This window comes from Ooceraea biroi, chromosome 4 (genome assembly GCF_003672135.1).
Source record: "Ooceraea biroi isolate clonal line C1 chromosome 4, Obir_v5.4, whole genome shotgun sequence".
Lineage (NCBI taxonomy): Eukaryota > Metazoa > Arthropoda > Insecta > Hymenoptera > Formicidae > Ooceraea > Ooceraea biroi.
This window is the reverse complement of record NC_039509.1, coordinates 1,319,188-1,344,487: the sequence shown is the minus strand read 5'-3', so window position 1 is coordinate 1,344,487 and position 25,300 is coordinate 1,319,188. Positions and strand designations below refer to the sequence as shown.

Sequence of the window (25,300 nt, the reverse complement as noted above, 5' to 3'; positions counted from 1 at the left end):
GTCCTCGTGATACACCCATAATTATTCCTCGCTCGTGTTAGCGCCTGGCAAATACCAACTCAGCTGATCGCAGCTGCGTTTCCTCGGTTTTATTTATTGCATACCAATATTGCGTCATGGCGACGAGTCGCGCAAACTTCCGGGATACGCTCGGCGTGTGCCACGCGTGCACAACTGGGCGCCTTGAAGTTGCTTTGGATGAGCCAGCAACGTGAAAGATCACATACGAAAGTCAGTTAAGCTGAAGCGCCCGTGAGACCGATTGTCTCTGATATCGATAGATTTGTATTACCCAAAGTCGTTAACCAGGGCGCGACGCCGTAATAATAAACTCGGGATTTACTCGCGCGCTGATCGACTGCGCGCGTAGGCGACATTTCAATTCCCGGTCGAACGGGGCACGCGATAATTCATTAATCGCTGGCGTAACGCTAACAATAAAAACATCAATTTCGCCGGCAAACGCTCGCGCACGTTCCGTCGCCGGGCGGCGGAGTGTGCAGACGCGACGCGTATATATGCGCGCTGCGTAATTTATAGCGGCGGTGTATCGTGGCGTTGTGCGTGTCATTTGTAATGCCGCATTACCAATGCGTCGCGATGTCGTTCTTGATCGAATGACGGCAATTAATCGGACACGCGTGCGACGCGATGCCGCGCGGCCCGGCTCCGCTCGGCTCGGCGTGGCGTCGGTTTTAGCTCGTCGAGCGAGAATCCGATGTATCTTGGGGCCAGCGCTGCGCGAAAACGCCAGGATTCTCTGCACGCGGCAACGACAAATGGCAATCGCCGCCTCCGCAACAGCCGGCCTAATCGCTTTAATGATCCGTGCGCGATCCGGTTATCACGCGGAATGCCGATTGTTGCGTGGCTCTGCGAACAGACCGAGAGAGGGAAAGCGAGAGGGACAGAGAGAGGGAGGAATTAGCTGACCACACGTGGACCAGCTTCACCAATATGTCGGTTAGCTTGGACCTTAATTGACTCCTCGTCTTTTTGCCGTGGAAATAGAACTGAAAGAAACACTGAAATTCAACGGAACGGCAGTGCTCTGTTAAATTGCGGTTCAATCTCGAAAAACAAAAGGACAGTTTCACTTTCATCAAATTTCTTTTCGGTAAATAAATAATCGGGAATTGTTCTATGCAACGACACGAACAAACTGTGACTCAATCATCTAACACAGTAATTTCAGGATGCGTTGTCAAGGATAAAACTGTCAACGGTCACGAAACGAAAGATATTAGCAAAACGATGAGTCAAGTTGGGCGATGGTCAACTGGAGTATGAAAAAGAAGAAAGTCGACATTGCAAGCGAAATCGATTGGAATCCGAAAACAATTTCGGGCGATTCTGTCGTACGTACGTGTCATTTTCGTCACCGCGCGTTAGCATGATCTTTATTGAATGCAAGCGAGAGAATGGGAATTACGTTCCCGTTACAAACGCGTTGGGCCGCCCGCGCGTTGATCGATCACCCGATACCGGGTGTAAACGGGTATAAACAGTTTAACGGGTGAGCATCACACGGTCATTACGAGTGATTGTTATAATCCGATATGCGGCCGTCGTTATCAAAATTGGGGTGACTTAAATGACGGTGCCGAGAGGCTGCGCGACGATTTCGGTGTTTTAATCTCGTCTCCCCGTTTGCCGCAACTTGATTTACATTCCGCCTCCGTTCCCTTTGAAGCAATGACATTATCTTTATCTCGGTGACGCGCACCATTTTACGTCGACTAAAAGCGCATTATTAAGACAATTTGTCGAATGATTTAAAGCGCACAAACGAATTAAAAATCCCGCGTGGTACAACAGCTCGAACAGGGAGCGAACAAATTTCAAACTCCATTGCGAGTCTCTCTAATTAATCCGCCTTTCACGCCGAATCACGATTTAGGCTCGTTCTCCAGTTAACCCTTCTATAAACATCACCCCGACGAGTGAGACGAGAAAGAGCAACACGCAGGGATCATTATCGCGATTTCTTGTCGAGGAAATGCGCGTGGGGGTCGCGCGCCGTATATCGTTTATCGCAAAATAAGACACGAATGCCGTCGGCCATTTTCGTCGGGGGAGTCTGTTAACGCGCGCCACGGTCCATATTCATATATTACCCGAAACGAGTTGTCACCGTGGTCGATCATCCGTCAAGCGGTGTAAACGCTTTAACGGGCCGTGGGCAATTCGGTTATTACGCCCGACGTTGTAATCGAACGCAGCGGGACACTGTTCGCTGCGTTCCCCATAGAATGCACCCCCTGGTGCACCCCCAGCGCGACCAACCCCCCGCGGCCTCTCCTGCTTTACGTCGCCCTGCCGTTCGTTCGTCCGTCCGTCCGCCCGCCCTCCCCGCAATTCTATCCGATCCGCTCCCGCGCCCACCCTGGCTGGTTCCTACGTGAGCGACGCGCGTTGTTTTCAATCGGTGACAATTCCACACCCTTCCTCACGTCCGACCACCACCTCGTGGCGGCCGCCACCCCCGCCGCCCGTCATTTTATCCTCGTTTATCCCGGCCGCCATTCGGCGCCGGCCGAGCGGCTAACGCATTGGCGTTAACGCGCTAATGCGATACGTACTTTATGTCGACGGCGGGTTGCGAGGGGATGGAAAACGCACGCGCGGGGGGTGAGGGCATCGAGCGGAGGTTTCGCTCGTACGCGACTAACAATATAACACGATTGTCGGTGCAACACACACACGCCATCCTGGAGTTGCCTTTCCTTCCTTTTTCACCCTCTCATTGGCCGATTGCCGGAGGTGCGGTCGAGAAACCGTTATCAAAATCGTTTATCAGATCAGACGTAAGATTTTTTCGTGTATTTAACACCCTGTCTTTCCATGAAGCTTCAGCTTCACGCAAAAGAGTTACGGGAGCAGTTTATGAATATATCTTTATGCATAAAATTTGTACGAATCATCGCTCTCCTTCATCTTTCTGCATTTTCTTATATTTTTCCCGATTTCGTTTTTGTAGACAAATTTCTATCAAGAGAATTCCAATTTTCAAATTACTAACATAGCGCTCCGGTATCCGTTCAACTATCTCAACAAGTGTTACTTTGCAAGGCACGATTCATAGCGACATGTCCGGAGGGAGCCGCGCACTTGTGAGCACCGCTGAACAGAAGCGCTGAACAGCGCGACGAGGTAAAGAATTCAAACTGATCAGTCGGCGATCGTTTCTCTTCCTCTTTGTCCCTCTCGTTGCTCGCGGACGCGTCGCGGTTCTTAATGGTACGCATACACGCGCCACGCTCGCGCACTCATACGCGCCTTCCACAGACGTGCACTTTGTCATGTAATTATCGCGAGGAGTGTACGGCTGTTCCGTCACACGCGGTGAATGTTAATCTCTATCTACCGGCGACGGCGACGACGACGACGTCGACGTCGACGACGATGCGGACGTCGCGTCGCCACGGCCAGACGCGAGATAAACGTCGATAAGTTACGACACGATGCACCTCCACTCTCTCCTCCTCCCACGGTGGCGGCGCATCCTCCTCTGCGCGCACCTTGCACTTGCGAAAAGGTCAGTTGCAAGTCGAGAGTGCGCGGGAGTGCACGAGGCAGGGGGAAAGGGGTGACGCGGGTGGATGAGGGAGAAGGAGGAGGTAACGGATTTAATAGCGCGCGAGATGCGCGCCTAATGGCGCTCGCGCCGCGCGCACATCACGTATCCTTGGACTTTGTCGTTATTAATTATCTAACCGGCGGAGCGAGGAGCGAAGATAATGCGGTTGTGCAACAGGTACCAACGCCGCACCTGCGCCTCCTCCTCCTCCTCCTTCTCCTGCTGCTTCTCTCTCTCTCTCTCTCTCTCTCTCGCCGCCGTTGCATAATCGCGAGTAAGAAGCGCGCACGTGAAATCATACGCGAAACGGAGAAAGAAATCGATCCTCTCTCTCTCTCTCTCTGTTTCTCTTTCCTTTCTCTCTCTGTATCTCGATATAGCAGATACCATGCGATACGCACGGAAGGGCAGCGATGATATCGTCGAATAAGCGATACGACGCTATAATATTTTAATGGCAACGTTACGGTGCCTGTAAAATCATTTAAGATGTCATGAGTATTCATTTAGTATTCAGGATACCGTTGAAACCGCCAAACGATATTAATTGCGGAATTTATACTCTGTCTAGTCACGGTCCATAGGTTTCAATTGGTCTATTTTTGGTTCGGGATAAAAAAAATTTATTGTCCTCGGGAAGTCACGTGAAGTCGGGGAAAACATTGAAAATAAGTGACGCGCGGTGGACGAGTTCTTAAAACAAGAGTGGCGCGAAATGCGAAAATATTTGTGTGCTAAATTCCCATTACCATTTATCGATGAATAAAGCGCGTATTGGGAATATTAGTTCGATTACGTTTAATTACGTGTAATCAATATTTTTGCATAACTCAACGAGGAAACCGCCGGCAGTGCATTAGACAGTCGACAGTGAACGGTGGACGTGGAGATTTTCCGCAGGAATCGGAGTCGGACAGTTTGGAATTTTACATTTTGCGGATTAAAAATACTTCATTGAAATATATATAGTCTTTATAATAACGGAATTAATTCCATACATAATATAGATATATATTATATATGTATATGATTCCTGTTCCAGCGTATCTTTTCCGCAAGTTTTAACAACTAAATTATATATCATGCACATGGCGAATATTTAAGTACTTCCATAATGTGTACGCTTTATTTTATATTTTTTGTTTTATTTTTATTTACATTCGAGCGCATGTTTGCCAAGTTGGCGATATTTCTTTCTGAGAGAGACGCGATTATTCCACAATAAACTTTTCTTGCAATCAAACTTCCTACATCAGATTCACGTGATTAGCATGATTTTGCCAATAGCGTCAACATCTACAGTCGATCGCGATACGGTAGCATTTTAATTAACGGCATACGGGTTTAAAATAGATTCAAATTTCCCGTCCCTGTGTGCCCTTTTTATCGCGTGTCAGACAAGAAGAACATCAATAAAAGCGAACGTTTTTCTTCCAGGTCTCAACTTAGCTTTGACAATCGGTAGAAAGCGAAACTAATTACGTCGACAACGACGCGTGACGCAAACGGTTCACCTCTCCGAGACGTTCCTCTTTAGAAAAACTCGATGGAAGCTCGAAGATGCGGAGAGACAATAATTTCGCCGTTCCGAAGCGCGGAAATAAGTTGGAAATAAACCTGAGTAATAATTTCTAAGAGATTAACATGGGCCCCGCGGAGCTTAAAAGGGGACAAATGCAGCGACGCCGACGAAAGTGACTTGAGAACATCCGTTCGTTTTTCTATTGCCGTCGCGGCTAATTAAAATAACGGTGAAATAGTCCGCGTCCGCAATTTACGTAAATGCACTTCACGATTTACCGTGACGTGTTTATCGCGTAAATGTTGTAAGCTAAAACAGCAAGTTAAGGATGTGTTCTTTCAAGATGTTAATTAATCATGTGTTTCACTCTCTTTGCAGATTGGTATCAATCCCGGATTGTTTGCGGCTTATAAGGGGCATCACTACGCTGGACCCGGGAATCATTTCTGTGAGTTATATATATCCACACTTTGCTGTTTGTATTAAAAGCTATTTTACGATAAAAGATCGATCGTTTATACGATTTGTATGATTCACTTTTTCCAATCTCTCATACTCATGTCTTACAATCGAACAATAAAACCACGATGGTACGTGGAAAAAGTGTTTCGTGATGACAGCGATAAGCTATGAGATCGTAATAACAAGTGCGAGGAGCGAGCAAAGGAAGAGTCTCGTAGCCACTGGCGGTACTGCCTCTCGGACGTGAATTCGTAATTCGAATTCCGAACATCCGTATAAACGAGCCGCCGATGTGTCCGACAATCGGGACGCTAACGAACCCACACCACCATCGTCATAGTCTCGCGAGCGAACCTCCTCCGCCTTTGCGTCTCGAAGTTTCCGCATAAAATTGCATAACGTTATACCTGCCCCGGGAAAATCGAGTGCGCTTTACGCGCGCCTCGTCTTAGGCGCGCTTGGAGGAGGAGTAATTATCAAGTCAAAGAGAAAATCTCAGAGTCGGCGAGAAAAAAAAGCGGGACAGCCGGTGGATGCCGGGAGCGATTATCGTTTAGGGCCTGAACTTATAAGGACCCGAACTCCGAGAAAACCCGACGATTCATCCTTCCCGTCCGCAAAGAAACGAACGCGAAATACGGACGCTCTCTTCTTGGCTGAGTTGACTCTCGCGTTGATTAATGTGTAATCAGGATTAACCCGCTAAGCGTGTAACGTGGGATTAGCGAGTAGACTGGCGCGTCCGCGATGAGCACGGCAAAATTCGCAAATCTGGAAAAAGCCGATCGCGAGTCCCGCGACCCCCATGACCCGAACGAGCCCTCATCTCGCGCTTTTTTCCGCACCGGGGAACCCGGGATCTCTGAAATCGCGAAGCCTGCATCGATGAGCACACAGCGAGGGCCGCTGCAAACGTGCGCATAAATCACCCGCGACGCGCACGTAAAACCTACAGCATTATACAGTTACAACGCGCGATACCCGGTTTTACACATGACATACGCCGTGTGCCTATTTTTGCGTCGCTCGTAACATCGATTAATATATTTTAATGTGATTTATATGCAGCGCAACGGATACTACATAAAAATCTTTGTCCATGTCGCACAAAAGCTCGTTCTCGCGGGGAGCGGGGAAAACATGCCGAAATAATTGGATCCTTTGTACCGTGTCCCCGCGTGGCACAGCAATTTGTCTATTAAAAAAAGAGACGGGGGAGCGTTAATCAGCGGAAGAGTGATCTAAACGGCATAAAAAATTGAATACGTATAATCTTGGTATAAATGATGCACTTTGATGGAGAACCGTGTCGGCGCCACCGCTGGAAGATGAACCCCCGATGGAAAATGTCCGGACGGTTGACTCGTTAATCAAACGGCGAGTAATGAGAACGATGACTAATTACCCTGGCGCAGGGTATCGTTTTCCTTGGATTCGCGCGCGCGGTACGACGGATAACGTTTATCCCCGGCTATCTTCGATGCAACAACTGCCGAAGCGCACGCACCGCAAGCACGTGCGTATTAATGCGACCCCATGCACCACGACGTATAGCTACCGGGGAGCTCTCCGATTTACGTGTACCTGCACGAGCCCGCGCGCTTATCAGCAGTAGGCGCGTTGTACGCGTATACAACATGCCTAATGTAACGTAGCGTAATATATAATATAAACGCCGGGGCTACCTGCAGGTTTACGCGCCCGATTATTGCACTGCCATAATAGCCGGAGGCGTTTGCCTTCGTCCGAGTGTACCGCGATCAAATATTTGTCCATGCCGACGTAATGACAATATAAGATATTGGAGGAGGAGGAGGAGGAGGAGGACGGGGGTGTGCTGGCGCCGCTGCTGGTGAATGCAGGCGCTGCGCACTGCGAGCGCACTGTTGATAACGAGCGTAATAAGAATAATCGTTAATAATTCTATTTGTGCGAGCGATCCCGGAAGAACGCTGTTCAAATAGAGGCAATGCTACATTATGTAATTATAGCCAGGCAACGCGCAACACCCCCCCCGTAATCCGGATGTTCGGAAAACCGAATGGTATCCCGATTACAGGCACTTTGTCGACTTTGTCGCTTTTTGCCGCTTGATAATATTAAACGATCTAAAAATTGATATGTGTTGAGTAAGCGTCGCGTCGCATTTCCGTTCATCGCGGCAGGAAACTCGAGAGAGATTTCCGGTGACTTAGTCGACTTTTCTTCAATTATTCCGACTTTCCTGGTCTTTCGTCGGATTTTTTTCACATATTTCTCGGCTTTTCTCTCGGACTTTTAACAACCCCCGATAATCTCAGCGACGCGGTGAAGCTGCACGCGACCGAGCTTCGATTACGCGCGGAGACGCACGGTGCACTCGTGCGCGTTCACGTTCGCCGTTCTTGTGCACGCAACTCCCGGTGCGTGCATCGACGCGACTATCCCTGGTGCGCGCGTGCATCCGCTCGTGCTTTAAATAAACAATTTTCGCGCTAACGGCCTGGCCGATGCCTATTACCTACGCATGCCTCCCGCGGTGCCTGTGTACGCGCCCGTACGCAATATCGTATATAGGGTGTCCTAAGACTAATTCTTTTATCTAAGAAGCCTTGAAAGATCAATTAAAAGGATAGATTATTCCATAAAGACTCTAGATAATTTCTTCGTGAATCTGAAACTTTTCGCATTCGCATGCGAAAAATAATCTCCGTTTGAAATTAAATAGATAGGTTTTGTGACTTTTGCGCGATTGCAAGAGAAAGAACGTGAATGGCACATTCGTGAATACATTAAAAGAAAATCAAATTCCGCATTAATCAGGAATCCCTTAAATGAACAGAGCTGCGGCGGTTCCGGGACACCCGGTATCTCCACGCAACCCCGCTTGCGTGTGCCACGGACACACGCGCGGACGGCGTACATGCATACATACATATATACGCGTACATACATACGCCACGGTGAAGTTAGGTGCACGCCGCTGGATTTTCCAGGGTTTTCCCAGGGTTGCGGTAGAGCGTTGAACCGGGTGGAGGGTGGGCGACGGATGGGTAAGGGTGGAAGGGAGAGCAGCAGCAGCGAGCGAGTGGATGGTGGTGGCTGAGGCGGGAGACGGCGAGGAGGACGAAGAGGAGGATGAGGAGGTGGTGGCAGCATGGGGTAGGGGGACAGAGAGAGGGACAGATGGATCGAGGGAGAGAGAGAGGGCGCGCGCACAGCGAGGGAGGGAGAAACTATAATGAGTGGTGCGCGTGAGGGAGAGCGGGATAAAAAGGAGGATAGGGAGGGCGACGTAGTGGCAATGGCGAGGAGGGCGGCTGGGCGGAACGGGGGAAAAAGCAGGGTTGGTACAGGGGTAAAAAGGTTGGAAGCTGTGGCAACTGCCACGGCGGTGGCGGCGGTAGAGGCGGCGGCGGCGGCGGTGGTGGCAGAGGGGGAGGAGGGAACTCTGCTCGCTGCGGACGGTGGCGGCGGCGGCGTTGGTGGCGGAAGAGGGGTAGGCGGAGGTGGATCGAGCACGACGGGTCAATTTGAGTATCCGGGGGAGCATGGGGATGAAAGGGAGGAAGGGTGTGTGTCGGCGGAGGGCGAACGGCCAACGCGGACGCATGGTCCAGGGGCCTAAAGGCAGTAAACGTCGAAAAATCCGACCGCGTTCGGGCCGTTCGATGGCACGGAAGAGGGTCGAAGCCGCGATCGACCATTACAACGCGCGAGTCGAGTATCGCGCGTCGTGCACCGGTGATGCGCGCGGTGTAACGGCGAGAGACCGCACCGGGGGATAGGGGCAAAACGCACGCGGCGAAAGAGAGAGAGAGAGAGAGGAAGCGAGAAGAGAGAAAGAGAAAGGGCGAGAGAGAAAGAGAGAGACGCACACAGAGGGCGAGGGAGAAAGAGAGAGATAGACGCGGCTCTTTTCCGTAATTTCGGGGTGAGCCGGTAGGGTCGATTAACGGGGCCGTGATTCACCCGCTAGATCGGTAAGGAGGAGGTACGCTCGCTCGCTCACTCGCTCGTTCGTCCGGTCGCTCGCGCGCCGCAGATCTGCGCGGCTCCACTTCGATCTGCTTTTCTTAATCCTCGCGGCCGACAGTGAGAGTTCGCGGAAGAAGTGTTTCATCCTGTTGATCTTAGTGGTGATTTATCATCGTAAACTGGGACTGCCTCATTCCAGTGATAACGTCGCATCGCGATCATCTTTGTGACACTCTGTTCGACAAATCGCGCGCACGCACGACGCGCAGTGCATAATGCAACGATTCGTCACGGATGTGTAGCACCCGCAAGAAGTTCTCTTGAGAAGTTACGATCATGTAAGAGAGAAGTATATTTATATATCTGTCATGTTCGCGATCCCTTTAAAATCCCGTATTTGACGTAAATCCATTTAACGATACAGAAATTGAGTTCCATATCTGAGCAGCTTGAACGGCGCGGCGGTGCGCGATAGTTGAATTATAATTAGGGCTTAAAGTTCAAGCCAAGTTCGCGGATTGTAATTGCGCTTGTTCGTTAATTCATTCCACGCTTGACCAGCTCATTCATGTTTCCATTCCCATGTGTCTGTGAGTTTTATCGCGTTCTTAGCACGTTATTGTGATACGTTAAGCGTAAACTAGTTCCGCGGCTATTCAAATTCAAATGCACTCGGCTCGTTCCATGTTAGCGAATCTACACGCATTCGTCCGGTTCAGCAACAATGTGCTTTGTATTTTACAACGTGTTATAATCATATTATCGTAATGTTACTGCAGATAACGTACACATCGTGAAACGCCCATCCACAGATTTATAATATTATCTACTTGTGATACACGGCACGTCTCAAAAATACATCACATTTCCGTTGAATTATATTTCGCCCAACGAAACCGGAGCAGCTTTGACACTTTGACCAGTCAGAGCAAACGCACGGTTCCTCATTGGCATGTTGAATTACATGTCTATTAATTAAAAGAGCTCGCGCTCGCAGAGTTAAATAAAAAAAAATAAATGCGTCAAACTTTCTAAATTTTCGCCGAGGAAATATTTATTCCTGATTCTAACACTTGAGCGAACCGCAGCTGAAGTCGCGATCCGCGCACACAAAATACGCTCCGTCTGAATTTTACGCAGGAGAACTTCTCTCTCCGGCGATCTGCGATATCTTGTGATCCGCGTAAAGCTTCTAATTAGATTAAGAATCCCGATGTACTTGGGACGCGCAATCGTGAATCCTGAAATTTTTGTCCCCGCGCGGAATCGTGCATATTTGATTGAATGTGACCCGCGAAAGGCGTCCCGGCAAAGTTTCGAACTTTCCTCCCGCGAACTCGAGAACATCTGAAAACGGGTTAAGGCTCGGAAGTTTCGCGCCGCCGCCTCACCGCGCGCGCAGTTTATATCTCCCGGAATGTTGAGGGAAAAAGTTTCTCCGTTACGGACGCAACTGGTTCGCAGAAGATTTCACCGTCGGCGACTCGACCTCGCGGAATTGCCGAACGCGTCGCGACGCCAAAGCTTGGAGCGATTATCATCTCGAGGAGCTTTCCGCTGATTGCGACACCGTAATTCCGAAAGAGTCTCGCCCAAATTGCCTAAATGGCGAGACGTTAAATTAAAAGGACTCGTGCACGATCCTCCCGTGACTGCGAATAAATAGTCGAAGCAATTTTGGTTTCTGAAAATAAATTTCTATTTAAATGTGAAAAATTATTGAATATAATCACCGAACAATCTAATAAAATATAATCTCGATAAAAATAATTTATCATCGTGTGAAATGATTTGATTCGTTTCTTCTGGAAAAGCTCGCAACGTCTTGTTACACGCGCGTTACTTTGATTGTAATATCAAGATACAAGCGTATTCTAAGATGCATATTCCAAACACCGTGCTCTCCTAGTCCAGCTCGCAGTGCTGAATCATGACACGACACTTCCGGGATAGCATCTAAGATTGTGCCCGAAGGCGCGTCGAGGGAGGAAACACTTTTCCCCTCGCAATCGATTCCGCAGACAGAGATTTTTTCGCAACAATGCAAAATGCGCGCGACTGGTAGTTTCATGGATATTTCATCTTTGCGAATATTCCCGCTGCATCGTTGATTTTTCTGCGGGCTATGTTTCATTATTCCCGCACAATTGACGGAGAAAAAAAGAAGAGAGAGAGAGAGAACATGCCCAGATGGGAAACCGAACGCAGACGTGGTCGCGGGAAGATTTCGTTTTTATCGCGCGCAAATATTTCTTCGCCGGTGACGGACGTCGAACGCACACGCGACGTACTCTCGTAGGGCGGTATATATTCGGTCGATGACCCACTTTGCGCGCGAAGTTACTCGGACGGTGCCAAAATTGAACTTGATTGATCGACTTTATTATTTAGCCCTGTCAACCGCATTCTGCAGCTCGAATTTAAATCAGAGATCGCACTCATCATCCGTGCTGTTATTATAAATATCTTAATTTATAATCCAGAGTTCAAACGAGTAAAAGGATTAGTTATTAAAAATCTGTTTAATGATCTCTCGAGGGTGCTGATCTCGTCATAAAAATAACGTTATTCGAGAGTCTCGATAATAAAGTAACTTGTCAATTTGGATTATATATATTGCGTTAACGTCAGTTCCAATTAAATAAGCAAAAGTTTAGCATATCTAGATCTAGGATGATTCATATCTCGAAAGACGAGATATAAATAATCTTCCTCCAAATTAACAATTTCCTTCGAGTGTCATGTGTGCGAATCTCTCTGAAAACCTACATTTACCCCTATGGTGGCATTTCACGCTTAAATCCCTCTTTCATTTACTTAACGTCTCGCGACTCCGTCATCATCCTCCCACTGTTCTCACGAAACACGAAAGGCGTCGTAATAAAGCTCCGTTATACGATTGTTCGACTCTAACTTTGCAAATTCCCATCGAACTCTTCGAGAAGTCGCTGCCGAGCAGTTTGGAAAAGCGAACGGCACGATACACTGCGAAGCGGTTTCGACGCCTCTTGAAAAGTCCGCGCTGCGAAAACTTTTTCTCGGGCAAAGGCGCTCGTCGTCGATCAGAGGCGCCTGCTCGCGACACGACACGATACTCGGGGCCACTCGGTCGTCGACCTAATTCACCGTCGGTGGTCGAACGAGAGAGACAGGGACGCGAGAAAGAGAAAAGGTGCTTTTTCGAACGGCGTGCGAAAGTTGAACGTGACCGGCGAAACTTTTCGTGGCCGTGCCAGGCCGAGAGTCTCCGCGGCGTGATACGGCGTACACAAACGCGCCCGCCAACCCAGCCGGCTCTCGGGACCGACGACCACCCTCACCCTCGACGGCGACCTCGACCCCCGCAGGTCCAACTTGTTGTAAGAGACCCTCGCAGAGTTGGCCGTGCGCCGCGCCGCGACCGATCTAGCGAGGGTGACTGGCCGGCGTTGTCGAGGGTAGTATCGGCCGGATGGCGTGAATCGTTCGCGACAGCTGCGCGAAATCGCGGGACCACTTCAGATGCAGGGTTCGAGCCGTGTTTTATTGCCGCAGAAGGCCCAAGTTGACGAGATTACACCGGCCCGGCGTACTTAACTACGTTAACCGGAAAGTTGCAGACGAATGAAATAAAACTAGTTTCTCCGGCGAATATCCAACGCGTTTCACGTGATACGGATTTGAAAATGTTGAACAAGTGATCCCGGCGATACCGCTCAGTCTTATTACGGATTACTTAATTTTACAGTGAAATCGCGTTCCTCAACTTTTTTCGAGACGCGATGCGACGAGTTCATTATTGTGAGGAACGGCTCGCACGATGCATCGCGATTGATTAAATCGAATACGTATTCAATAAAACGCTGGAGCGAATGTAATAAATAATGGCTGATTGTAATTCGCGAGTTTTAACATGGTATTAAATGCAGTGTAATCTGTACATCACGAACGTAATAATTTATGGAGATCTCGCTGGCAGGGAAAGGGGACGAATTTACTTGTGCGGCACGTATGCACCATAAATTTAAGGAAAATTGTGCGCGTTTAAACGCAAGATACGCAGAGTTACGTCCACCCCTTTCCCCGGACAACGTTATCAATGTTTTCGCGAGGTCATACGCATCATAGCGTAGAGCAGCGCGGTGCATGTACACCCTCTCAAATCGTGTTTTTATTTCCTTTTTTTTCCACCGCGATGTTTCGAAATAAAAGTTTCCGAATCGAATTCGCTCCCCGTGCCGATTCGCGGGGCGGAGAGCCAGTCGCCAGGAGAGAGAGGAGAGTGTTTTCACACAAATATAAAACATTTTACTTTTTTATTGCTCTCGACCGATCCAGATTGTCGTGTGGTTATTTTATAACCGCCGTGTACGTATCGCCGCGGCAATCCTTTACCCGCGCCAGCCGGCGTGCGCCCTCCGCGTGCTGGCTCGATAGTTCACGGCACTCGGTCGAAGTTTTCTATCGGAGAAACTTTTTTCCCCCTCCCCACCGGTGAGAAGAGAGCGTTCTTAAGGGGTCATGACATCGCTCGGAGCTTTCGCACCGAGATTATCTCCCCACCGTTCATCGATAATCGATTATGCGAGCCGATGGTCGCACGTGAGAACCTCAAGGCTGATGTTACATGCGAAGTACAACGGGAAACACAAACTGCCCTTCCCCACGCTCTGTTACCGTTGTTGTTGCTGCTGTTTCGGCGCGACGTTACACAATAACGGATTGCACGTAACGGACGAATAGCGTCTGCGATTTTTTATTCGAGTTGTCCCGCTTTCGGAATTTGTCGCGTCTTATTTCATTAATGAAGATGACGAAGACATACAGAGCACCGGGAAAGTCGATTCGATCGAGTCTCGTGCTTCTTTATGAGATGGCTGGACGCCATGCAAGATTTCAGGATTGGAGAATGGGGTTCGAAGAAACTCCTCGCGGCGCGCTCCAATTGCGGCGCGATTCTCGAATCTTTGAATATTTCACACGTATCGCGGCATCTGCAAGATTATTACGCGAATGATCCCACCGCGCGGATAATTCCTTCGTGCCTTATCGCAGTCCTAACGAAATCTTGCGCGCAATCTGATTCCGTATCACGCGAAGCGTTTGTGCGGCGGTTTGATCGGGTTAAGCCACATAATGCCTAACTTCGTGGAAGATAAATATAACTTTCGAGCGCGCGGATCGATTTTTATTAATTTCGTCGCACGAGCGACAGGGATTTGCGTAACGCCACGTCGCTTGCTAGCCTAGCTTGCTTGCTTGCTTGCGAGATTCTGCGCGAATTAATTAAACGAATTCGTCAGGGAGAGCAAGGAAAGGCGTGCCTTAATCGCGGCGGGCAACGTATCGATAAGCCGTAGTTTCTAATCGATAAGTCACGTTCCACTTGCACGAGCGTGTCGAGCTGCTTCAGGTGGGTAATTTCAATTCTCTCAGGCGCGATGATGAATCCCGGCCGCGAGCTACGCGACACGCGCGATTTGCCGGCCGGCATAAAACGATACGCCGCCGGTAAATTAAATCGTAAGTGGAAAGTAGTTAAGCTCGGCCATTCGTCGCGCGCGCGCGCGCGCGTGCGACTCAGACGGTGGATGAAGTGATTATTGCCGGAATGCGGTCAGGCGGGTACGGAGAACGAGCACTCGAACGAGTACACTTCGTTCTTACTCCTCCACGCAAGTCCCATGTTTTCTTTCTCTGTGATTCGGGTAATTTATCGTCGTAAAGAATGTGCGAAGAAGAGCGAAGCGTGAACCATGTCGCACGCGCGCACATCGTTTGCATACGCGCGTAATCGCGTCAAACGAAAGGGAACGTAAGCAGACCGTCGTGCAACGATCCATCGAGAATTTATAGGCGGATTTATTGCTCATTATCGCGAGACCACCCGAACCGGTCGGACACGACTATCGGCACAGATATGCGAGAGATAATAATTAACCGAGACACTGAAATTAATAGCGATGGAGTTAAACGCCGCTTAGAAGAACGATTGACGCATAATCATGTCAGTGTGTTATCATACTTTTTCTTATTTCTTTACTAGAATATAGTATGTGTCTAATCAGTAATTTATGATTTTGTCATTGTCGTGTCAGACAAGGAATTTCATGACACATCAAATACGAAAATCGTTTATATTACACGAAGTGTATAATACAGAATGAGCTAGAACACCACAAGTCTGTCAACTTAATAAAACTTATACGAAAAATAGAGAAAGAGAGAGAGAGAGAGAGAGAGAGAGAAAGAGAGAGAGAGAGAGAGAGAGAGAGAAAGAGAGAGAGAGAGAGAGAGAGAGAGAGAGAGATTATTCCATATTTTCGGTGCAAGATAATTTTCATAGCGCGACGGGCATAATAGTGATTGCATGAAAATCGATCAACCAAACATGCGAAGAAAGGCGCAAATAATAATGGCATTGACATCCTCGCGTGAAGTACCAAGTACTCGTGACGCAGACGAGATGATTTTTCACGTGTCACGGCTAACATCGTGAATAATTTGAGATAATAGATCCATTCATCTCCGGTCTTTGGCAACTACCGCAATCAACGATTCTCGTCGAAAGTTCCGAGAAACGAGCGGTATTCTCAACGGACCACGTTTAAAACCTCCCCTGTATTGGGGCCCAGATACGTCCGAGGGGTTAATACGATGCCTGAAGCGCGACGTCGCGACGTTCCACCCAAGGCACTCGCACTTCGCTCGAGGAGTGCGAGTGGATATCGCTTCGAGGGCCATCGCTAGACGCAAGACCGTCCTTTGGCGGTCGGTTGCCGTAGGTGGCAACGAAGGAGGTAGCGAAGAAGGAAGGTGGTGTAGGTTGAAGCTACGTGGCTGTGTGGTATAATGAGTGGCGGCTGTGTGAGTGAAGCGAGGGATGAAAGAGGGAGAGAGAAAGGAAGAGAAAGAGGGAACGAGAATGCAAGAGAGAGAGAAAGAGAGATAGAACTAGAGAGAGGGTGAGGGACGAAGGCGAGGGGTTACGAGAACGAGGGGTTGGGTCGAGCAAGGGCGAGATGGGCGAAGGGTGCCGTGCTGGGCGGCGTGGAAGAGGGTCGGCGGGTGCGGGAAGGGCGAGTGTGGGAAAACGTGTAGCCTCAGCCTCCACCCTTTTCCACCCGCCGACCACCCTGCCGCTGCTGCTCGGTCCAAGAGGGGCGGAGGAGGAGGAAGAGGAGGTGGATGAGGAGGAAGAGGAGAAGGGCGGACGGGGAGGACAGGGGGTGGATAGGGGGTGGCGAGCAGGAGGAAAAAGGGAACTGGCGGGACGGACGAGGGAAGAGGGGTTGTCGCACGCCTATCCGCTCGATAGCAGCTTACAGTCCGTGCACGTTCGCTACCTCCCTAGAATTTCGTTGCCCCTCCGTCTCTCTCCCTCTTTCTCTTTTCCCCTCTCTCCTTTCAAAATTTCGCTCCGAAAAAGGGCAACCTCGTGACTACGCGAATGCATACAACGCCAGGATTTCGCCCGGTCGTCGCCCGAACCTCATTTCCCGACTCGCGTAGCGTCTTCCTCTCTCGAGCATGATTGAAGACGATCCAGTCAGGATGTCGGTTAAAGATAGGAGACTGTTTTCACCCTCATCGCAGAACTCTGGTCGGACGAATTTTATTTCCTTGCAATTTTGCTGTGTAGCTGAGCTAAATTGCATTATTTAAAGAGAGGATATACGAATCGCACGAAGTTACGCTTACTTAACTCGCTTGGTTGAACCTTCCTTCTCAAGAAAAATAGACAATAGCCACAAAGGATACTCGAGAACACTCGAGGATGCTGGACAATGAGTTAGGGTCATCCGAAGGGCCAGATCGTCCAAGAGGAAAGTACTATGTTGGCTATCGAATGACGATTATGCGCGGCGAGCGATGTTTCTTACCTATGGCCTTTACCTTTGTGAAACCGTATCTCATTGTGTCTCGGATAACAGAGACATCGGTGGAATTACTGCGAGGACGCGGGCCTCCGAGTAGCGCGAAAACATCGCCGTCGCGCTGCGCCTGAGGATCTTCCGTTCCTGAATCGTCGCGGAAGGACGTTTCTCCCCATTATCTCGTTTTAACAGTCGGACGCGACGCGAAGGTGACGGCGTATCGGACGAGGAAAGTCCGCCTCAAAGTCGCGCGAGCGACCGAATTTGCTTCGTCGCGCGCCGCGGGCTCTCTCTCTTCTCTCGGTGCGTTTTAATTAAAAAAATACATCCCCAACTCTGCGAGCGCGCGAGCACAGAGACTGGAATTATACTCGGGAGCGACGGCGACGACGACCACGGCAACGGCAACGACGACGACAACGACGAGGACGAAGAAGAAGAAGAAGAAGAAGAAGAAGAAGAAGAAGAAGAAGAAGAAGAAGAAGAAGAAGAAGACTACGACGACACCGAGCGAAAAAGCCTGGCGTCTTGAGACTTTCGCGCGGGGATATCATTAAGCACACCTGGATGTAATACGTGCTCGTTCGCAAATTGTGGCACTGAGATATACCCGCCGCCTCTGCTCCTTTCGACTTACTCCCTGCATCCCGTCATCGCCGACGCAAGGCGAAAAGAGAGCAACGTTAGAACGCTCGACCATTTCCTAGGTCGCCGCCGACGGGTCTTCGTCCTGGAAAACCCTGAAAATTGATTTTCCAGGCGCGGTCTCCCGCGTTACCCACGCACAGGTCTCTCTCGGTTGCATCGATTTTCACCTGGCTTCCCCCTGCCCGCCACCCTCTTCTCTCTCGCCACCCATCGTATATCCCTCGTCTCTCTCTCCTCTCTCTTTCTCTCTCACTCTTTCTCTCCTGTCTCTCTCTCCTGCCGCCACCTCGTTGCTCGCCGCTGACTCAAACCGGGCGTTCATTCAGAATCCAAGAGGAAAAAAAGAAGCGAAATCTAGGTCAATGGAGGTTTGAGAAATTTGCGATAGTCGCCGTCGACGTTCGCTCGTTACGGCTTGCCGTTCGTCCGAACGAATATCGTCCGTGTCGATTTCACGCCGTTTCGCGCGCGGATATATTCGTCGATCGAGGAATTTGCGCGTTTGATTAAAGCGCGAGGCTCAGCGACAATGCATATCGAAGCTTCCACCGGCGAACGATTAAGATGCCCGAAGCGAAAGAGATTTGCGCGAGAACACTCTGTATGCTCGTAAATCCGTAGCATAACAAGGAAAAGGGGCAGCAACTTTGCAGACCAAGATTGTTTTTGTTATTCGCGTCGTGGATGGAAGAGAAAAATCGTTTCTTTGTCAATCGAAAGTCTCAGGGCAACAATTATCATTGTTGTTCAAATATTATTGTTGCCGAACAAGAGAATTGCTGAATTGCGAAACGTCCACGCGTGAGATTCGTAACGAGCGGCTGTTAAAATTACAAACTATACATCTCACGCTGAACAATAACCCGGGATACCCACAAGCACTCTCGCGTGCCTTCACCGTCTGTCTTTACACCCGCTGCCTGGAGATGAAGGAGGAGGGGTCGAGTGCTCGTGCATTAGAAAAATATCAAGGGCTATATTTCTTCCCGAGCACGAGCGTTGTCCGCCGCGCCTCTCGCACCGAGAACGAGAGGCGCGGCTGGAAACGGGCGAGAAGAAAAATGCGATACGGAAGGTCCTGTTGCGCTCTCTGATGCCCGGAACTCCATAAAGCGAGTTAAGTCGGACGGGAGCTTTCAAGTCCGAAAGTTCGGAAAGTTGCCGCGTCGCGGAGGATCCCGGAGTTTTGACTGTTGTGTCGTAACATGACGGACTTTCCGAGTCATGTTGGGATACTAAGAGAATACTTGTTGCGGATATCCTCGGGGACGCATTTAACACCGTTACGCGAATCGCGTAACCTCTTTTTTTAAGGAAACTGCTTAAAAACGTTGAATTATTCTTGCAAATGAAATTATTTTCAACTATTCGGTCAGATGCATCCGGCGAGATAATTATCACGCGAGGGAGAAAGACATGCGGAAGAGATGGGAGTATAAATAGAGAAAACTGCAGTTGGAATTAATATTTCTTACGTCGGTTGATGGATATACGCGTTGATGGTGATACACGGTATTGAACGCGAGATCACACTGAAATTAATTATTCGGTATATTTTTACGGCTTTCAGATTGGAAATATTATCTTCAGATTTCGCATATTGTGTGTATATATCGATTATGTATCGTGTTGCATGTAGTGTTGCAAAGAGACCCATTAATAAAAACATCGGATGGTAAAAATATATACGTAAATTATTTGTGGAAACTGATGGTTCCATTACAGAAAAATATTTTTGCTGATATTAATATTTATGTCGTTTTATACCCTCGTTTTCAATTTTTATTTGTATAATAGCATGTTTCAGCAAATTATATTTTTCGTATCTCTTTTCTCGTATTGATAATTAAATGTGTCTTGAGCATACTTATATTACTAGTCGTCACGAAACGTCACGTTGACTTCTAGTCACAACTTGACTAGAAGTCACAAAAATTTTCAAAAACGGCGACATTATGATACAACGTATGTAACAACGTTACTTGAGTCAAATTATTATGTAATTCAGATGTAATTCAAAAAGGAACATTCGCCACAGAAATTCCACGTTCTTAGTTATTTTTTCCATCCATAGCATTCTTAAATTCGCTATAAATAATTTTCATAATTTTCCCCAGTTCCCAGAAAAAAGGAACGTGTAGGATTCCAAGTTCCACCCCGATTATGGTCATATCAGAGACGAATTGCAATTTACGGACGACCCGAGCAACGGCGCGACGCGCGAACAAGCACATTTGCTTTCCATCGGCGTACGGGGGAGCATACTTTTCACACCCTCGCTCGAAACACCATAAAGCACCCGGTGAAGCGGGAAGGTCGAGCGAAGTCAAGTTGGGTTAGGTTAGCGTCGTGAATGACGGAGGAGGGTCGCATTTCGCTCCGATAAAGTTTGTTCGATCGGCCGTTAGTCTCCTTCTTATGGTCCCGCGCGCCCCTTTGCTGTGTCAAGCTTTAAACCGCGTTCATTCGTGAAGTTCGCGAGTGCTCGTCAATGGTATATCATGTAGCCTCCTGAAAAATTCGCCAAGATCTCGATAAAGGAAGATAACGAATGTCTACATAAGCAAACATAATAAAATTGATGTTGCAAATTTTCTGTCGAAAAAATAGATTTTCCAAAGTTGCGTTCAAGCTTGTCAGCTCTTCCGATCCTCCTTGCCAATTCTAGATTTCTCATTCAGAATTTCTATCAATTACGCATAAATCCAGTATTACTCGGTGGAAAAAGAAATATCGCGCGCTTTACAATTCGGGGTAACCGTCTCCTCGATATTGCATATAGAGCTGATGTTACATACACGCGCGATATCTGCCTTTTCCCGCGGACTCGGAGGTCGGGCACGTTTGCGCCGGAAAGCGTGCAACGGCCGCGGACGAGCGTTTAACTTTGTTCCGAAGTTCTCCAAGGTCGTGCCGGCACGGCGCGCCCGTTGTAGGTCGGTGCCACTGGAGTAAAGCGCGAGAGAGAATTTCCCGAGGCCGCGTCATAAATCTCTATCTGCTGCCGGGGGTAAACGTTCGCGGGATAGACTTTGGCGACGACTGTAATTTCGCGTCACCGGAGTGTTGTCTCTCCCCACGTGCACGCGAACACGTGTATATGTGTGTTTGTATCGTACCGAGAAAGAAAAGAAGAGAGAGAGAAAAAGAACGGTAAAAGATTTATCTGGCTCGTTTTCTTTTACGTCTTCTTGCACGCAAGCCAAGGGGTGCTTATTGCTTCAGTCCTGGTGTTTCGCGACAATAAATTTCTTATCAGCGCGGTGCAAACTCGCGCGCGTGGAAGATTTTTAAATTTGTAAATTCCTTTGTTAACTCGTGTTAACTTTTAAAAAGTCTCAAAGTACTCATCTGTGGCCATTTCAGTATTAAAATTTTTAAACCCACATTTCCTTTCTTATAAATGTCTCCATTATAAGTAAGATCTCTATGGATTCTCTATCAATTTTAATTAAACTTAAATCTTGAAACGCGATTGAAACATATTACCGTAAGGTGTCTTTCTTCTTTCTTTCTTCCTTCTATGGCTCAAAGGGCGGATGATAACGTAAGGTGTAATTCTGGGACACGTGTAACACATAAAAGAGATTGCGAAGTAACTTGAACACGTAAATAACTTATTTGTAGTAACTGGATCAACTCCAAAAGCGACGAGTAATTATTTCTAGCTGCAGACGGAACAAGACGGACTCATAATCCAACTTTATGTGGTGAAGTAGAAAGAATCGACCGACCGATCACGCTTGATCCAAACTGTTTAATCCTTTCCCAACAGTTCCGCCTTTATAACACTTGCTACACGCCGGCAAAGCGACGGCGCAGCATATTTAGTCGTCAAATTGTTGCGATAATGCGGCGTGCAGTTTCGCGGAAACGTCGAAAATAAAACCTGCTCGCCCTCCCCTTTCTTCCCCCGGGATTACTTAACAACGAGCGGTTACTTGCTCATCCCGAGCGGCCGTAAAAACGATCGTTTGGATCTCTCCCTTCGCGCGCGATTTCGCGCATCGTGCCGATCCGCGTAATCGCGGGGAAAACCGATGCGAGTGCCTTTTAAACGTCGCGTTAAGCGCCGTGTTTGCTCTCGCGATACGAAATAAACGATCGCAGCCCCGTTTGCCGAGCATTTATACGTCAATATTTAGAACGAATTGTCGTCCGTACGATTTACCGCTGTTTGTACGCTATTTATGCGCGCTATTTATTATTTATATAATGGAAATTTGCGATTCGCGACGCTAATTGACGCTCGTCGTTGTTGCAATATTCAAGCGGTTAACCGCTGATCGTTTGTGCATCTTGCGCGGGATTAATTTATATCTTTGTGAAATGAAAACTCTCTCTCTCTCTCTCTCTCTCTCCATTTGCGCACATGAATTCGGCATAAGAATACGTGGTCTTATATCATTTTAAGTTGATGTCAGTATGCCTTACCGCAGAAATATTAAATAATAATAAATTAATAACTTCATCAATAATTAGAAAGAACCTTGTTCTGAACTGACAGTAACTAAATGGTGGCTATTTGAGAACTTGATTAACGAAATTAAGGCTTCGTGTCCTTATTTCAATTAACAGATTTCCATTTAAACTTTAGCGATTAACACGAGTTATTTTCTAATTAAAAAGCATGTCTTGACTATAAAATGGTATAACAATTCGAGCAATTCGAACGAAACGATAACAGAACAGAATCATCGACAAATTGAAATAATACACATAATTTTTATTACAATAGAAATCACGCTGCACTTCTGTTCTAACAATTCCATTATCTCCGCGCGAGAGCCTCGAACCTTTATCATGCCGATCAGAAAATTTAGACCGTTTGTTTAATGGTATATAAATAGTCGAGCGCGGCCTATTAACAAAATACGGAGTATTTCGCGCGGAACAATAGCTTTGCGAAGTCATTTGGCCGTTCACGCGACGGCTGCAATTATACGTTTCGCTATAATGGCGCCGCAAGTAAGCAATTTAACATGCTTAACATTATGCAATTAAAAATGGATCGCGTAATATCGGGGACGTCGATTTCATTAAAATTTTTAAAAGCCACCCTCGCTGCCTCGTTGATGTATACGTAATATGTGCAGCCATACGTGATAATAATTTCATTCTTCGATTCTTTTTTATGATTAAAATCACTGTAAGACGCGAGAAATACGAAGAAAGTGTTTCATTTTTCTAACATAATTTTCATAATTTTCATAATTTTCATAACAACGTATTTCATTAAAAGACAATTTTGCGCACAAATTAAAAATTAGCAGATCGAGATTGATCTGAAAATTCATATTTCACTGCTTGGAGTGGACAAAGTTCGTGGCAAAGTATGATAAAAAGGATCGCAATCGCAGAGATGCTGTTTTATTGTTCTAAGCTGGTGCAATTAAGTAATTTCTCTGATTATTTCTCTTTTCAGGGAAATGCCTACACCTAAGCGGTCTCACGCCCGAACCACTGACAGCGGACGACGATTACAAGCTCCTGCGTCTCGGCATCGGCTTCACAAATATGGTAGCACGTGCGACGAAAGGCAGCGCGGATCTCACGAGAAAAGAGATTAAAGAAGGTCGGTATGTCGCGCTCTACCTCATTCTGTTCTCCTCCGATGGGCGATGAGACGAAATCCCGATTGGAAATGAATATTCTATAGTCCGATATCGCCACGATGAAACCCACGAAATATTAATCCAAATGTTCCCCGTCTCCGTGTGTATTTCGCGTTACGCAATATTTCATCGCGCTTTACGGCTTATTACATAAGACCGGAATACCTTATCGCGATTAATATTTACGGATGCGGTTTCGTTGCCCTCGTTCAGCGGTATTACCGCGATCGTATCACCGCGTATTAGACGTGTTCCAGTTAAAAATGTTCGGAATCAGTGAAATCACTTTGCAGCGAGATTAACTTATCGCAACGTTCCGGGGGCGTCCCGGGGCCCTTCTCTTCCGCCTTTTCCCCTCCTTCCTCATCACTAGCGACGGAAACATGGTCTCCTACAAATCTGAGCGTTTTATCAGGAACTGTACGCATCGTTTGCCGTTTCTACATGATAAGGATTGATAAGATTTTGTCCAGCAACGCACGCTATCGCCGTGCACGTAAACAATAGAACTCCAGCGGACGACCAATCGCATTCGCGAGCGACCTCGACCGATTGGTCGGTCGGTTCTTGCAGCTCAAGTTTTATCGTTTAGTTCTTTGTGCGTTTTTTTTTGTACGCTACGGCCTTTGGAATCATGGAACATATAAGATGACTCAGCCGCGCCATCCAGTGGCGTAATATCACACCCGGCACTCTCATCCTCGTGTATTTCTATGGGAAGTTTAGTATACTCGATGCACGGTCTATTTCCGGGTTGGTTCACATGAGAATTCAGATTCCTCAGTTTATTGGCATTTATATCTTTTGTACTAGATTTTTAAATTTTGAATTTTTCACTTAAGAGTCAGTCGGTGAACAAATGACAGTAATTGTAAAAATTCACAAAAGTAAAAGTGCACATTATGTGTGTGTGTTTGTATCCGCTGATCTTGTACATTCTACGATCGTGTTCACATGATTCAACTGAAGTAGGACTACAGTGTCTGTAGTCGTGCGCGAGGTGGCGCGACAAAGCAAACATCTGATAAAAACAAACAAACGAGCACAGGCCGCTTCGAAATTCCTGCGGCCGAAACCGCGTAACGGAATTCGCCGGAATAAAAGGAAGGATTGTCGGCAGCAAGTGGTGTTCCTCGCTTGTCTTTCCCGCTCGAGCGGCCGACACACTTCTGTCTCATGGTTATGCACGCCACATGGGCGACGCAATGTTGCGCGCGGCTCGAGAGACGCAACCGGCGAAACGTCGGCGATTCGCTCGTCTTGTCGATATGCAAATCGCGTCGCGAGGCCATTACCCATGAATAGTATCTCGAAATGAGCGAGCGCCGTTGATGACATCGGCGCCGATTCTTTCCTCGACGAAAGCACACCTCACTGTGATTTTATTAATCGACCGATCGGTAGTTGTTTTTCGCTCCGACACGAGTAGTTTTACATACGTACAAATCTCTCTCTCCAACATATTAGGACGAGAACAAGCGACGGACAGAGTCGCCTCTCGCGTTTCGTTTTGAAACACTCTGTAACCTCTTTTCGGAACGAGGTTCCGAGATCACGTGGGACGAGTGTCCCGCGACCGGCACTGCATCTTCTACCGGCTCTGCGAGAATTCGCCGATCGACGTCAGCCGGCGCTCGCGTCTTTTGAAAATGCACCATCG

General features: G+C 47.9%; 2 protein-coding genes across 2 annotated transcripts in view; one reads left to right on the top strand and one right to left on the bottom strand.

Moving 5' to 3' along the window:
• The window catches only part of LOC105285578 (atrophin-1), a 123,642-nt gene that overhangs the window by 88,755 nt on the left and 9,587 nt on the right, over positions 1–25,300 (top strand). Inside the window, exons 8-9 of the mRNA XM_026969003.1 lie at positions 5,481–5,550; positions 23,451–23,600. Of these exons, the coding sequence (XP_026824804.1) occupies positions 5,481–5,550; positions 23,451–23,600 (220 nt within the window). The remainder of the gene's footprint in view (positions 1–5,480; positions 5,551–23,450; positions 23,601–25,300) is intronic.
• LOC105285577 overlaps positions 1–25,300 on the bottom strand; it is a 117,358-nt gene that overhangs the window by 90,537 nt on the left and 1,521 nt on the right. The gene's annotated exons all lie outside the window — the stretch shown is intronic.